Raw genomic sequence first — 17,242 nt, forward strand, 5'->3', positions numbered from 1 at the left:
TTGCCCTCACTCCCATACAGGAGTCTGTCGTCTGCCTTATGTGAAGGACATACAAAATGTATGCTGTACTCGTCCCATCAATATTCGCACACTTAAAAAAAAATTATACTCGTTTTTTTGTTGTCCTGAGCTTCCCATACCTTTTTATCGTTGGGAGCAGGAGCAGCCTATTTGCATGACAATGGTGACCAATTATCGATAATTGACTGGCGACGACGGGCTATGACACCAGCGCTGTTCGCCCCTCCCCCTCCAGTGGCAGGTGCAGGCCCTTGGAACAATTAGGAATTATGTGCACAAAATATGATGACGTCATATGAGCTCAATTTCTAAGAATAGCTCAGTAAAGCCCACTCCCCTACGCCCTCTCATATTAGAAGAGTCTTCATTGTGCATTTAGTTTTTTTTACTTGTGGGCTATCAAGGTAATGCTTTAGGTGTGTTGTCAAGGTAATGCTGAAAGTGTGTTGACAAGGTAATGCTTGAGGTGTTGTCAAGGTAATGCTTTAGGTGTGTTGTCAAGGTAATGCTGAAAGTGTGTTGACAAGGTAATGCTTGAGGTGTGTTATCAAGTTAATGCTTTAGGTGTGTTATCAAGGTAATGCTTGCGGTATGTTGTCAAGGTAATGCTCTAAGTGTGTTATAAAAGTAAGTTATAGGTGTTTACAATTTCTAAAATTTTCACCTGGCTTCATTCCTTTAAGTTTAATCACGTGTGTAGTAGAAAGGTGTGGGGGGGGGGGGGGGGGGGAGGTGTGGGGGGTTGGAGTTTCTTGGCCAGGGTGGATGGTCATGGTTGTAAGTTGCTTGGCCAGGGATGAAAATAACCAACTTCAAACAAACTACACGACACAAGAATAAATACACAACTCAGTATTTTTTAATTCTTCAAATATTTTTTACATTTACTTTGTCATAATGAAATCAAAATAAATTTAAATACAAATGGCAAAAATTGGATTCATCAAATCGAGTATCATAAAACACACAAAAAAAAAAAACACAACTGTTATGGGTAACACAATCACACACAGACAGAACAAGTGGATTACTCAACAGATCTTGTCATGGAGTTTAAAGGGACTGTTGTAAACAGCGGCGATACTACTGCATCATATAACAAATTGGTTATCTCGAGATTTTATTTGTTACAATTAGGGCGGAAGTTGAGCATGAAAATAAAATGGTTGAAACTGCAGTGGGACTTCTAAAAATAAACCTGGATTTTTAAAATTAGAATACTTCAAATTAACAACTTTCTAGTAAAGAAATGTGAATGGGATAGCAAGCAAGGAAGATAAACTGGTTAAAATGATAAGGGAGGAAACCATTTTAAGGGGAATATTCCTGCTAAAATCAATAAGGGGATGGAACCAAGTTGTCAAGGGGAGGTAACTGAGCAGTATGAGGATGGGAGGCAACTGGTTGAAGTTGTCCCGTGGAGGCAGTCAGTTTATGGTGACATGATGAGCAACAAGGTCAAGGTAACAAAAGGGAGGTGACCTTGTTGAGTAGACATGGGAGACAACCACTAAACATTGATCACCTAACAAACTTTCTCTATCTCTCTTTCTCTTTCTCTCTCTCTCTCATACACATACATCTATTTACCCATGTAATAATATGTGGAGATAACTCAATAAACGATTCCATATCAGTGAATTAAAATGAAGATTACATAGTTTGTGTAAATGTAAAAAAAAATATGTAGCAACGAGATCATGTCCCCCATTCAATCTCTTGAGAAGGTAAAAATATTAACACGTGACACACGGGGGCAACCACGCCCCCTATGTTTACTGACGCCACGCCGTCGTGGCAGACACGTTTGAGCATCTCACTCCCGCAGCAACGCCGCAGTGACCCTCGCGGGTTCGAATCCCGCCTCGGCCTACGGGTACAAAATATCACTCTGATAAAAAAAAAATATAGTTATTTATAAATTTGAGCAGAGAGGATGGTGGGATTGGGGGGCGTGACGTTAGCCACACCTCCGCCGAATAAAGTCGCCGTAAGGAAAAATGGATTTCAACTAGGTTTGGATTTTACCGAAGTTATTTATAGCTCATTAATATCTCACAAAATAAATATTTTTTTTACCCAAATTACCCTTTGTAAATATACGCTGTATGCATTTTTTGAAACTTTTATTTGCTTAATAACAAAAGAAAAAAAATTTCTTAATAAAACAACTTAAAAAGAAAGAGTTATATGGATTAAAACACGGTGTGTTTTCTATGTTGAAAAGGGCCTTTGTGTCAATGTTTTAATTACAGTAATGCTATGAATATCATTAATGCAAGAAAATAAATGCTAAAAAAAATTCATTGACAAATATTGTAATGTAAACATGCAAAAAATTTGCCATCAATTATTCATATTTCCTCAGGGACATTATGCAAAGAATATATTGTTGTGTACATCACGTGACAGGATGCCATAGCATAAACCAAAACAAGTTCCCACATAGAAAAAATATCAAATGTATAAATACCTGGTCTATAACAATACATACATATTCAAACATCAACATAGTACATCTGTAATATAAGCACATGACAAGTGTATGACATTCAGATGTCATTTACGTCTGACATCACAGTGCGTGTGTAAATCGATTTTTACAATTAAAAAGTGGATGACATTAAGAATGCTAGAATTAATCATCAATAAGGGGCTGTGTAGTATGAATGAACACTAACAGACGGCCTAATAGGGCCGATAAAGATTGGCAAGATTTCGTGGGCAACAGGGAACCTTAAAGCGTTTAAATAACATAGGTGCATGGATGTAGAGAAGGTACAAGCTGGAGTACAGGATCGAATCCAGGCGAGAATCTAGGATCGAATCCAGCCGAGAATCTAGGATCGAATCCAGGATCGAATCCAGACAATAGTCTAGGGTCGAATCCTGAATCGAATCCAGCCGACAATTTAGGATTGAATAGAAACAAGAATCTAGCATCGAATCCTGAATCGTATCCAGACTATAATCTAGGATCGAATCCAGTCGATAATCTAGGATCGAATCCTGGATCGAATCCATGCAAGAATCTAGGATCAAATCTAGGATTGAATTTAGGCGTCGGCTTAAAAGTTTAAAAGTAAGACGCACTTCCGCGACGTATATAGAAAAGAAGAAAATCTCAACATTGGTATAAAGACAGAATTCCACAGGTATTCAGGGGCGCTGTATACATTAAACAACAGGTAGGAAGTAAACAGGGGCGCTCCACAGATTTGCCCACAGGTAGGAAGTCTTGAGGGGGGCTCCACACCCTACCATGGTGACACCTAGGAAATAAGAACTTGGATTTCAGATTGACATTAAAAAAGCTAACACTTTGTTGTGAAGAGCTAAGAACCAACACCTAGTACCAGCCTAGCTTTAGTTAGGGGTTCGAATACCAATTAGAATTAGATTCAAATCTAGACTTAAATGTTGTTATTAGCTGTTGATTACTAATGACAATTTAATTACATTCTTTTTTTTCTAAAATAGAAAAAAATAAACATAACTGCATTTAAAAGTCATCAAACTTGATAAATGTAAACACAAAATCCAACACAAAATGGTGGATAGGAATAAAATAATAGGAATTCTTTCTTTTATATTTATATGGTAAATATACAGCAGTGTTAAAGTGAAAGTAAAAATAATGAACAAAAAATATCTTTCCAAATCTGAATCACGTGGTCTCAGTGGTCAGCCATCAACCACACAAGTTAAATATTTATTTCATACAAAAAATTCAAAATGAAAAGTTCAATGAAATTAAATTTTAAATATACAAATAGTTATAAACGTAAAAATATATATATTTCTAAATTGAGCAAAGAAATAAAAGTAGCCATAATCCCCATACACCTACTCTACCATACCATAAACATCCATTTAAATACCCCCACCCACCCATCCATAAACAACATAAATCTAAATACCCACCCCGTTGTTCGTTTGTTTTTTGAGGAAAAGCCTTAAAATGTTTATGGTGATGTAAGGACCTATTTGTGTAACGATGTGGCTAGTTAGGTCTTTGTGTAGCTGTTACGTCCAGGAGAGGTCAGACCTTCCACCAACCTAGACCTCACCGTCCGATCTTTTACTAAAAACTTCACAATAAGGATAGGTAGACCTTTCATAAAAACCAAGACCTTCTAATAGTCATAGAAATAATACAAATATTTATAAACTCTAATTCAACAATATATGCGGAGACTTACTAAATTCAAATTTTGACAATGTTTTAAAATAAAAAATCGTGATCTTTGTGCTAACAAGCTTTTACTTGAGAATATTTTAATTAACAAAACCAAAATACATGTACTTTCACACAATACTGCTATACCTCGTTAACTAAATCCGTTAATTAACATTCATACTTGTGCAACATGGATTACACATTCTTACGGATACTCTTTGTGTAACTAAAAATAATCAAACATATAAACACAGATACAAATCAAAAGTGATCATAACATTTTTTTTTGTTGAGCTGTTTGAGACGCCATGTTTTTTTTTAGAGCAGACGTCTACAGATCTGCGGACTGTCATTGACATGGATCATAATCCACATGTTGATACGTCATCACATGTCCATTTGGCAGCATTGTGTTCACAAATGGTGGCATGTACGTCATTTGTTGTAACATTGATACCGACACAACACAATCAGTGGTGTGCATTTTTTTTTCTGGTGCGCAATTTTTCATTCAGCCGAGAATGAGAGTTTCACGATATATGCAAGTGAGATTCATGCTAATGACGTGTGTGATCCATGCCGTGATGTCATCCATCACGTGATGTCATCCATCACGTCTGTGAGTCATCTGTCATGCGAAACAAGATCTTTTGGCCGCACCATTCCGTGCTTGCTACACAATCCAAGGGCTAGGTGACCCTATGGGTCATTGGATCACTGGTGCTAGGTGACCCTATGGGTCATTGAATCACTGGTGCAAGGTGACCCTATGGGTCATTGGATCACTGGTGCTAGGTGACCCTATGGGTCATTGGATCACTGGTGCTAGGTGACCCTATGGGTCATTGGATCACTGGTGCTAGGTGACCCTATGGGTCATTGGATCACTTTTGCTAGAAGCAGAAGATCCTACGCACTCAAGATCACACATTCTAAATGTTGTGCTACACGACCACAAAGTGCCGAGGGACCCTGTGTGCTACGTTGCTAGCACGAGAAAAATTGTATTTTGATAAGTCCACGTATTACATTTCTAATTTGTAAAAATCTTGTACCGTCTTTGTTTCGTAAAAATCAATGTGTGATGACGTCAGCACACTCAACACTCTTCAAGTGTCTATCGAAGAATCAAGTTCATTGAAGATTTGATAAACACTCGCCGCATCAAGTTCAGTGAAGATTTGATAAACACTCGCCGCATCAAGTTCAGTGAAGATTTGATAACCACTCCAAAAGCTGGGCTGATCCCACTTGCAACACGCCTACAACTGTAGGCACCAATTCCGTTAAAGCGGCCCAACTAGGTGGGGGCATTCGGTTGTTGTTATTTCACAAAACAACTTGCTTAAATTTAAAAATCGATATCATGTCCTCAATGAATAAAAAAAAATATAATTGATCTATTATAGTGATGATGATCTTCAATAAAGTAAAGACGTCTTGTTGAAAAACATTAGGCTAAAAAAAACACATAAAATTGTAAATTGCGTTTCTTTTAAGTGACCTTAAAATTTGAATAATCAGAGATCGATCGTATGCCATCAGTGAAAGATTTCAAGTTCATTCTCGATATTTCTCTCCTGCGTCTGCTCTCTGTAGAGGTGAAGGTCGCGTCTTGGACCATTCGTGTAGAGAGCAAGGTCAGAGGTCACATTAACAAACATGGAGAATGCTGAAGCGATGTATGTAGGTCAAGGACGTGTAGGTGCCTACGTCATTATGTTTTGGTGGGTGACGCGGCAGAAGAGGCGGGGTCTGAGCGCATGCTCGGCGCGTAGTAGTTGTATGGATCTGTGGAGGTTAGGGGTCACAGGTTAGAGGTCACAGGTCAAAGTTTTTAATTGTAAAAATATAAGACGTCATACAAATGAATAATAAATGTAAACATGAATGCCTGGACAGATGTGGGCGGAGACAATGCCCCAAGTATTGGTGACAATGCCCCAAGTATTGGAGACAATGCCCCAAGTATTGGAGACAATGCCCCAAGTATTGGAAACAATGCCCCAAGTATTGGTGACAATGCCCCAAGTATTGGTGACAATGCCCCAAGTATTGGAGACAATGCCCCAAGAATTGGAGACAATGCCCCAAGTATTGAAGACAATGCCCAAGTATTAGTGACAATGCCCCAAGTATTGGTGACAATGCCCCAAGTATTGGTGACAATGCCCCAAGTATTGGAGACAATGCCCCAAGTATTGGTGACAATGCCCCAAGTATTGAAGACAATGCCCAAGTATTAGTGACAATGCCCCAAGTATTAGTGACAATGCCCCAAATATTGGTGACAATGCCCCAAATATTGGAAACAATGTCCCAAGTATTGGAGACAATGCCCCAAGTATTGGAAACAATGTCCCAAGTATTGGAAACAATGTCCCAAGTATTGGAAACAATGTCCCAAGTATTGGAAACAATGTCCCAAGTATTGGAAACAATGTCCCAAGTATTGGAAACAATGTCCCAAGTATTGGTTACAATGTCCCAAGTATTGGAAACAATGTCCCAAGTATTGGAAACAATGTCCCAAGTATTGGAAACAATGTCCCAAGTATTGGTTACAATGTCCCAAGTATTGGAAACAATGTCCCAAGTATTGGAAACAATGTCCCAAGTATTGGAAACAATGTCCCAAGTATTGGAAACAATGTCCCAAGTATTGGAAACAATGTCCCAAGTATTGGAGACAATGTCCCAAGTATTGGAAACAATGTCCCAAGTATTGGAGACAATGTCCCAAGTATTGGTGACAATGCCCCTAAGTATCCGTGACAATGCCCAAAGGGTGAACCACAATGCCTATTTACCTGAGTAGATAGTTAGGTTAAAATTAAGGTATTCTGACTTTATTAATTAATATTTATGAGGTAATAAAGACGTACTTATTATGAGGTAGTTAATTCTTACTTAGTAAAGACTTAGTCATTAGGTAATAAAGAATTACTCATGAGGTAAAAGACTTACTTATGAGGTAAAAGACATGAGGTAAAAGACTTACTTATGAGGTAAAAGACATGAGGTAAAAGACATGAGGTAAAAGACATGAGGTAAAAGACATGAGGTAAAAGACATGAGGTAAAAGACATGAGGTAAAAGACATGAGGTAAAAGACATGAGGTAAAAGACTTACTTATGATGTAAAAGACTTATGATGTAAAAGACTTACTTATGACGTGTTGCCGAAGGTTCCAGGAGGGGTCAGCACCGTAGGGGGTTCCTGCATACTGAGAGTAGGGGGCGGTAGACGTGTAGGTGGCGTAGTCTGTGGGGGACAAATTGGGTTCATTAATTGGCATGTCAAAGGTCAGGTCAGTGGGTCAAGTGACAACATTCAAACAATCAAGTTCAAAGTTCGTCAAGTTAAGTCACTCATAGACAAAAACCTGGCGTCAGTTAAATCAACGCTCACAAATGTTTAAAAAAGAAGTCATAGTTGCTTCAATGATGTTACGAATGAGTTTTATGTCTAGAAAAAAAAATGTCACCCAAAGTTCGAGTTGTTAAAATAAAAAGAAAGAGCGATAACCAGAGAGAGATGACAGGGAGAGAGAACTTGAGAAACAAGGTCGATGAAACAAAGACGTCAACAGAGCCATCGGGTCGTCTGCGGGCGACCAAACTTGTTATTAAAACACCATTACAGGCGATTGGTCACTGACAGTCCGGCGTGGGGCGGGGTGTCACCCGAGGCTAGGTTTGTCACACTGAGGGGAGTGGGAGGTGACAACACAAGCCTGAATTTTGTTTCCTCTCGTATTTCATCAACACGACCCCGACATTTTCTCAACCCAATTTTTTAAGTGAGAACCGCTGAGATTTTACAGGCAAACGGTCCAGGCTCAGACCCATGCACTTAACACCAAACAAGACTCACCCCCCTCCACTCTCTCAGCCCCCCCCCCCCCCCCCAGGGCTCCTGTCTTGTTATGCCTACAGATCTGCTGGTAATGGAATAGCCTGAGACGTCTAGGGTGCTTTAATGGGCCGCTAGAAGCCCCGCGCGCTGCGCTGATTATCTTTCACTTCGCCTTCTAATATGCTCGTTTCATTGGCGGCCGCTGGTGGAAATTGGCTAAAACCTCGCCATCTCGCTCGTTCCGTGGGCCGGTCTTTCACGAGGCGTTTCTCCAAATAAACTTATTCGCTTTCCATTATATCTCGCGCGATTCAAGCCCGGGCCTGAGCGAGGGGAGGAGGGGGAGAAGAGGACAACCGCCTTTCATTGTCAATTAATGGACATTCCCGTTAGGGTTCAGAGGTCGACGCCTACAAAAACAAACGAACAGGCCACTAATTAACGACCTTGCCGATTGGCCAGAGTGATAGGCCAATAGATTCACAGCTCTCCCGAGGGACAGATCCTGATAATGGCGGCCATTTCCGAGAGTCGATAAGACCACGTGGGCGCTGAGGCAGGGGCGGGTAACTGTCGGCTGGGGAATATCAACACAGATAGGGCCGCCCCTGCACTTACTTTCCCGATGCCCGGTTCCATCCATTCCGGCAGAGTGGAATCCCCCCAGCCCACAGACCGATAGATTTCCCCCGTCCCCGAGGAAACTCGGATTGATCGGCGGGGCCGCAGTTTTCAAACCTGGCGATCAGCTCCCCGCGCAGACTTGTTGACGCTCGTGTGTACTAGCTCACTCGCCCATTGTCTCGGTCTGCACACAGCACAAACAAATTTGTTGACACAGCCAACATGACTCGCGCAACTTCGACTCGGAGACTAAGGCTTTATGATGAATTCGGTGGCCGCCAGTTGAATTGAATTGATCGATTCAGGTTTTTTTTAAAGTTCTAGACTGAATGAAAAAGTCTGCTTTAGTTGCGGCGGTCGAGGTCTTTGTTTCAAGCCAAATTAACAAGGGGATTGCGGCGGATAGGCCAAATGGCATCTAACTTGAAGACATCTACGACCGATGAGGTCCTAGGGCAAACATGCAACAAAGGAGGGAGATGGACGCAGGTAAACACACGGAACCCACAGCCCAACAGTCTAATTAATGCAAACACGCGCAAAATTAAATTAATCAAAAGCTTAATCTACAAATTACGATAGAATCTCGGGTGGATTTTTTTTTCTAGAGAGAGAAATTTTTACCCCCCACCCTCCCCTCCTCCTTACTCCAGATTCACTCCAAAAAAAAAAGACTTTAAAAAAAAATGTTTCGGTTACTTTTGTTTAATGATGAACGTCGTTAAAATTATATCTGGTCTTTGGTAGACAGCTCCCCCCCCCCCCCCACCACAATAGAGGGCCCCAAATAAATCTTATCCCCTCATCTTGTTACAATTAGTTTATTTAAATGTTAACTCGGAACGTTTGCAGCGAAGGTCTTTTCGGTTCTTGGTTCGGATCTCTTCTCGACAGCAGAACATCCCTGAGTCTACGGATCTTTGATTGGTACCTGACTGTTGTTATGGAAACAATAACAGCTGGGCATAGTGCTGAACACTCTATCTCTTCCTATGCCAAGGTAATTGAAACAGATAAACTCTACTTCATCTGCTCTATGTGTCTTGGGCACGAGCGGAAGGTGATAAAAACCAGTGTATTTGGTTCTGTAAATTACATGCAGGACAGAGCTGTACTTGATATACCATTTGGTATTTATGTGAGTAGTTGCAAGAGTACAAGTACTATGGTTTTCTAGACTACATATAGCGTTGAGACAACCTTATCATATCTTTTAGGGTAAAGAGAAAAAAAAATCGTTGAAGCAAAGTTCTAGGGATGAACTATGGGATTTTACTCTTGTGTTGTGTGGTAAAGTAAAGTGAAGTTTCCCTTTCAAACCTGACGGTCTATGGGGCAAGTGAAGTAGAGTTCGTGAAGAAGAGTTCAGTGAACTCGGCATATGAACAGATAGTGTGGTCAGCACAATGCCCAGCCGCCTTTACTTTCCCATTGGGTGGACTCAAGGACGGTCTACTGACTCGAACCCGGATTCGAACTCGAGATTTACGGGTTAGCAGTCCAGCTCTCTACCGCTAGACCACTCCGTCCCATGTGGTAGCCAAGCAATATCTCTGCCTTACGTCGTATCACCGGCAGACAGAATCTCTCCGCACGTTAAATCACGTCTAGCTCCACACCGCATTTGACTTGTTGCTCCAGCACCTGATGACACCGACGTCCCGCGCATGCGTGAACGGTATACTAATTTGTAAAACCGTCATGCGTATTAGCCTGTTCTGCTTACTTAACTTCGCGGAAGGTTTTTTAACGATGGGAAGAGAGTCCCTGATCGTTTTGGAAGCCGGCTGGTGTAGGTGGACGGCATGGGGCTCATGTTGCCAGTGTGGCGTAGATCAGATCATAACGACGCGTGACGCACCTTTGCGTTTACCCAGCGTTTAAACCCTCATTGACAGGGCGAGCAGCTACAAGCACTCATTTCTCCAGAGCGCATGCGTAAAAGTATCAAACAACAGGCGCAGGAGGATTGGGGGAGGAGGCGTCGAGAGAGGGGATGGGGTATCGAGGGCTCCGGTGGGACAAATTTAAAATGTACTGGCTTCCAGAGTTCAATCCACAAAAAGAGGAAGTAAATTTTGGAGAAGGAAAAAAAATAATTTCCGAGTTGTGTAAATCACGGTTAAACAAGGCAGCTATGTGAAGGCGGGGGGCGGGGTGGGTATGGAGGGTAGGAGGCGAGGGCTGGAGGGCAGAAGGGTGCCGACAGAGTGACGGGGTGGAGGGCGTACAAGATCATTTAAAGGCACTCTCAGCCTGTGTCAGGCGTCGGTAATGGTTTGGGCAGATTTCGAACTGGTGTCGCCCCGGGTGGGGGGAGGGTGGGGGAGGGTGTTCTCAAATCATTGAGTGTAAGGGGAGTCTGGTACATGCAACTAAAACTCGTTCTTGTCCATGTGGGGCGCGCAGGGGGCGCCGTGGGGCGCGCGGGGATCGAGTTACAGCACGGCAATTGATGTGGTTTCTGATACACGTTTGAACTGTTTACATTAAGGCTTGAGGCTCACCGGGATAGTCGTTGTGTTACAAGATACAAACATGCAAGTCTTAAAGTATCACAAGCTGATACAAGCTACAGCAGCAAGGTGGTGCTGGGCGTGGTAAGAGAGGTGGGTGGGATGGAGCAGAGGCGTAGCGAGGGGGGGGCGGGGGGGGACATATGTCCCCGGGCGCCGACCTTAGGGGGGCGCCAAATTGAAAGTTTGAGGGGGGGGTTGCAAATGAAAAGTTCGAGGGGGGGTGCAAATCGAAAGTTTGAGGGGGGGGGTGCAAATGAAAAGTTCGAGGGGGGGTGCAAATCGAAAATTTGCTCCCGAGGGGGGCGCCAAATTGAAAGTATGTCCCCGGGCGCCGGGAAGGGTCGCTACGCCTCTGGGATGGAGGGGGGTGGATTGAGGGGGGGGGGGTAGACGGAAAGGATGGGTGTGGGGTGACTCGTACGTTTACCTAAAAACGTTATTCTTCAACTAGAGCAATCTAGATTCATATTACAGATTACTTAACACGATCCAGGTAAAATAGCTGTTGGTTTTGACATACCACGTTCGATTATTATTAGTTTTGTATCGAATCCGCAGTCTAAACTTATAAATTGTTGTCATTTTGTGAGACATAACTTTTTTTTTTAAGGCCGTTCAAAATCTTCTGACAAATATCCCTGTAAATACATATATTACTTTTCCAGTAATGTGTCATTACTTTTTCAGGTAACGTATGTTTTTTGAAAAGTTGAAGTGATCAGTCCCTAGCCCTCAAAACAAACCCCGTATTTCGGTATACTACTTTGGTGTGGTTTCTTTTTTACACAGCTTGTGTGTGGATCAGCCACACAGCTATTGTGTGGATCAGCCACACAGCTAGTGTGTGGGGAGCCGCCACACACAGCTCTGCCCTTGATGAAAGCGATACACCCCAGCATGAGCCAGAGTTATGTCCCACAACGACACACGTGATACCCGACTTCATTCACGAGGTCAAGGTCAGCAGACGTCACTGATCGTCCAGATTGAGAGACAAAAAAAAATGGTGAATACCACAGCAGGTAGAGGGATATAACGACAGCAGCATGTATATTTTGTTGCCGATAAAATAAATTAACATGCATGTAACTCAATGCATGTCTCAACATAATTAACTCCTATATGACTTTTTTTTTCTACATGACACCACCACCAAGCTTATTAACCCTCAAAGACCCAGGTTTATCTATACGGCATCAATAACTAATTAACCCCCGAATGGCAGGATTTGTGTACATGTCCCAGCCAAAACAATGAACGGCAACAGCTAATGAAATGTTGCACAGGTTGTCCATACAGGCCTATCTTTTAATGTCCCACACTTTTTAATGTCGGGCTGTGCTAGCTAGGTGGGTGTTCTTTAATTAAACCATCTGGCGGATGGTAATCAGGTTAATTAGGTAGGTAAACCAGACATATTTATGGGGTTAAACCTGAGTGGTTAAAAAAACGGTAGCCATTGTAACGTCTGAGTATCAGTTACTAAGAGTGTGATGTTTTAACCAGAATAGTGACGTTTCAAGCAAATGAGCTGATGATATATTTAGATCAATAAGAGCTGACAAAACTTGACGTCACTACACATCATAGACTAGACGTCCATACACATCATAGACTAGACGTCCTTACACATCATAGACTAGACGTCCCTACACATCGTAGACTAGACGTCCTTACACATCGTAGACTAGACGTCCTTACACATCATAGACTAGACGTCCTTACACATCATAGACTAGACGTCCTTACACATCATAGACTAGACGTCCTTACACATCATAGACTAGACGTCCTTACACATCATAGACTAGACGTCCTTACACATCATAGACTAGACGTCCTTACACATCATAGACTAGACGTCCTTACACATCATAGACTAGACCTCCTTACACATCATAGACTAGACGTCCTTACACATCATAGACTAGACGTCCTTACACATCATAGACTAGACGTCCTTACACATCATAGACTAGACATCACTACGAATCCTAAAATTGACGTCCTTACACATCATAGACTAGACGTCCTTACACATCATAGACTAGACGTCCTTACACATCATAGACTAAACGTCCATACACATCATAGACTAAACGTCCATACTATAGACTAAACGTCCATACACATAGACTAAACGTCCATACACATAGACTAAACGTCCATACACATCATAGACTAAACGTCCCTGCACATCATAGATTAAACGTCCATACACATCATAGAGTAGACGTCTCTACACATCATAGACTAGACGTCTCTACACATCATAGACTTAACATCCATAAAACCAAAAACTTGCCGAATAGAAAAAAGAACATAGAAATAACGATCGAGGGAGAAGATGTCTGTATCCTATGTTGGGCAGGCTGCTAGTAATTTTGTTTTCATTGAGACGAAATTACGTCATCATTGACTGATTGAACATTCTTGTACACTGGTGTTGTCAACGATATTAGAATATCCCTTTAATAAATCTTCCTTTTGATGTGCACCAGCAGCTTGCTATGAAAATCTATTTTGACACATGACTGTACTATACTAGATTTTATTTTTGTAACACACCACTACACTGTAACTATATTTTCGTTATATAGTAAGTAATAAGTAAAGTTCCTTTTTCGAAACTGACGGTCTATGGGGCAAGTGAAGTGGAGCTCACCTGTTACTGTGACCTCAGCATAAGAGGAGGTAGTGAGGTCAGCATTAGGTGAGTTAGGTACCCAATCAGAGCTGGGTGAACTCAGTGAACAAACTACTGACTTGAACTCGGATTCGAACTGGGGTTTACATTTATGCGGTTTGTTTATTATCTTTATGTGCTCATAGTGAGTCATATATATATATATATATATATATATATATATATATATATATATATATATATATATATATATATATATATATATCTAATATATAAAGCTCAGTTCTGTAACGTGTGGCAAAAAAAAAAAAGTTTGTCGTTGACACTTCTACGGATTTAAGTGTTAGATTGTTTATCGTGCTCAAAGTCTAAATTTACGAGTCAAAAAATTACCATTGAAAGTCTTACAAAACAATTTTCATTCTATTTACTTAGAAGAATAATTTTCAATTATGAACACGACATAAAATTTTTAAAAAGTGTATCGACGTTTATAAAATTTCTAAAATTGTGTCGGAAATGTATTGACTGCAAAGTTACTTCCCTTTAATGAAAAATAAATCCTTAAGAAGAGAGAATTTACATTTTATTACTTTGTTTTTGGTGTTAAGAAAAAAAAATAATTACACAATTAGCGGGGATTGATTAAGTGCAATGTCGTTAGGTATTTTTAACACTGCCTTTTATTTATTCTATACACTGAACATACTGTTCAATAATTTTTTTTTTTTTTTTTTTAAATCAATAACATTTAATAAGCCAGGTCCTACAAATCATATACGTTTATTTCTTTCCATTTACGGATAAGCTTGGAGTATTATCATTTTTGTTCACTAAATTGAAACAGGCGCGTCCGCCGGCGCCCCTGCACGGTTTGATTTGGCACCCTGGGCTATCATGTGAGCGCTATGCTGCATAATTTTGTTTTAAACAGTGCGATAGACTATGGATAAGAAAGGTTACTATAGTCTTTAAGTGAATCAAATCCGGGCGTCCTCCGGCACCCCGACAGGGTGCTATTTGGCGCCCCGGGCCTTCCGGTGTACGCTATGGTATCTACGTTCGCGTGAGTTCAAAAGACTATGAATAAGTTATGCACTATAGGCGTTTACTAAGTTCAATCAGGCGGTGACGTCATGGTGCGTCCTCTGGCGCCCAGACAGGGTGCTTTTTGGGGTCCCGGGCCTCCCGTGTTCGGTTTCGCGCCTACGTTCATTAAAGTGAGTGCAAAAGACTATGAATAAGTTGGGGTACTATAGTCGTTTATTAAGTTGAAGTAGGCGATTCAGCCCCGTGAGCACTTTGCGTTTATATTCGCGTTAGTGTTTTCTTTGTGTTTAGGTTGGGTTTGCGTTAGTGGTTGCGTTTTGATTTGGTTCGTTTTTGTTCTTTCTTTTTTCGTTTTCGTTTGTGTTTTATTTTCATTGGGTTTGTGTTTGTATTTGTGTTTGAGGTTGGTTTTGCGTTTGGATTTGGTTTGTTTTCGTTTGTTTTTTCTTTTGTGTTTTTTTTCTTTGGGTTTGTGGTTGGTTTTGCGTTTGTATTTGGTTTGTTTTCGTTTGCTTTTTCGTTTGTTTTTTTCTTTGGGTTTGTGTTTGTGGTTGGTTTTGTGTTTGGATTTGGTTGGTTTTCGTTTGCTTTTTTCTTTGTGTTCGTATTGGTGTTTGTGGTTGTGGTTGGTTTGTTGTAAGTTTTTGTTTTCGTTTGTATTTGTAATTGTGTTAGCGTTATGTTTGCGTTTTGTTGTTTTGGTTTTGGTTGGTTGTGGTTTGGGTGGGCAATGCCGGGTTTATGATGATTACTAAACACACAGGTGATGGTCTTTAACAGAAGGGTTTTTCACAGAAGCCAGAGCAGGGCCTGGCCGGGACGGCTAGTAATATATAAAGCTCAGTTCTGTAACGTGTGGCAAAAAAAAAGTTTGTCGTTGACAGTTCTACGGATTTAAGTGTTAGATTTTTTATCGTGCTCAAAGTCTAAATTTACGAGTCGAAAAATTACCATTGAAAGTTTTTAAAAACAATTTTCATTCTATTTACTTAGAAAAATAATTTTCAATTATGAACGCGACATAAAAATTTTAAAAAGTGTATCGACGTTTATAAAATTTCTAAAATTGTTTCGGAAATGTATTGACTGCACAGTTACTTCCCTTTAATGAAAAAAAAAATTCTTAAGAAGAAGAGAGAATTAACATTTTATTACTTTGTTTTTGGTGTTAAGAAAAAAAAAAAAATTACACAATTAGCGGGGATTGATTAAGTGCAATGTCGTTAGGTATTTTTAACACTGCCTTTTATTTATTCTATACACTGAACATACTGTTCAATAATTTTTTTTTAAATCAATAACATTTAATAAGCCAGGTCCTACAAATCATATACGTTTATTTCTTTCCATTTACGGATAAGCTTGAAGTATTATCATTTTTGTTCACTAAATTGAAACAGGCGCGTCCGCCGGCGCCCCTGCACGGTTCGATTTGGCACCCTGGGCTATCATGTGAGCGCTATGCTGCATAATTTTGTTTTAAACAGTGCGATAGACTATGGATAAGAAAGGTTACTATAGTCTTTAAGTGAATCAAATCCGGGCGTCCTCCGGCACCCCGACAGGGTGCTATTTGGCGCCCCGGGCCTTCCGGTGTACACTATGGTATCTACGTTCGCGTGAGTTCAAAAGACTATGAATAAGTTATGCACTATAGGCGTTTACTAAGTTCAATCAGGCGGTGACGTCATGGTGCGTCCTCTGGCGCCCAGACAGGGTGCTTTTTGGGGTCCCGGGCCTCCCGTGTTCGGTTTCGCGCCTACGTTCATTAAAGTGAGTGCAAAAGACTATGAATAAGTTGGGGTACTATAGTCGTTTATTAAGTTGAAGTAGGCGATTCAGCCCCGTGAGCACTTTGCGTTTATATTCGCGTTAGTGTTTTCTTTGTGTTTAGGTTGGGTTTGCGTTAGTGGTTGCGTTTTGATTTGGTTCGTTTTTGTTCTTTCTTTTTTCGTTTTCGTTTGTGTTTTATTTTCATTGGGTTTGTGTTTGTATTTGTGTTTGAGGTTGATTTTGCGTTTGGATTTGGTTTGTTTTCGTTTGTTTTTTCTTTTGTGTTTTTTTCTTTGGGTTTGTGGTTGGTTTTGCGTTTGGATTTGGTTTGTTTTCGTTTGTTTTTTCTTTTGTGTTTTTTTCTTTGGGTTTGTGGTTGGTTTTGCGTTTGGATTTGGTTTGTTTTCGTTTGCTTTTTCGTTTGTGTTTTTTTCTTTGGGTTTGTGTTTGTGTTTGTGGTTGGTTTTGTGTTTGGATTTGGTTTGTTTTCGTTTGCTTTTTTCTTTGTGTTCGTATTGGTGTTTGTGGTTGTGGTTGGTTTGTTGTAAGTTTTTGTTTTCGTTTGTATT

At 40.6% G+C, this 17,242-nt stretch overlaps 1 protein-coding gene across 2 annotated transcripts in view; it reads right to left on the reverse strand.

Annotated features, from left to right (window-relative positions):
- Positions 1–863: 863 nt before the first annotated feature.
- The window catches only part of LOC131935049 (paired box protein Pax-8), a 137,173-nt gene continuing 120,794 nt past the window's right edge, over positions 864–17,242 (reverse strand). For both annotated transcript variants that reach the window (XM_059291332.1, XM_059291331.1), the window contains 2 exons: positions 7,371–7,466; positions 864–5,992 (listed from right to left, as the gene is read on the reverse strand). In XM_059291332.1, coding sequence (XP_059147315.1) covers positions 5,919–5,992; positions 7,371–7,466 — 170 coding nt within the window. In that variant the 3' untranslated portion in view covers positions 864–5,918. The remainder of the gene's footprint in view (positions 5,993–7,370; positions 7,467–17,242) is intronic.

Source organism: Physella acuta, unplaced genomic scaffold, assembly GCF_028476545.2.
Source record: "Physella acuta isolate Inbredline_101_S28 unplaced genomic scaffold, ASM2847654v3 ptg000130l, whole genome shotgun sequence".
Lineage (NCBI taxonomy): Eukaryota > Metazoa > Mollusca > Gastropoda > Physidae > Physella > Physella acuta.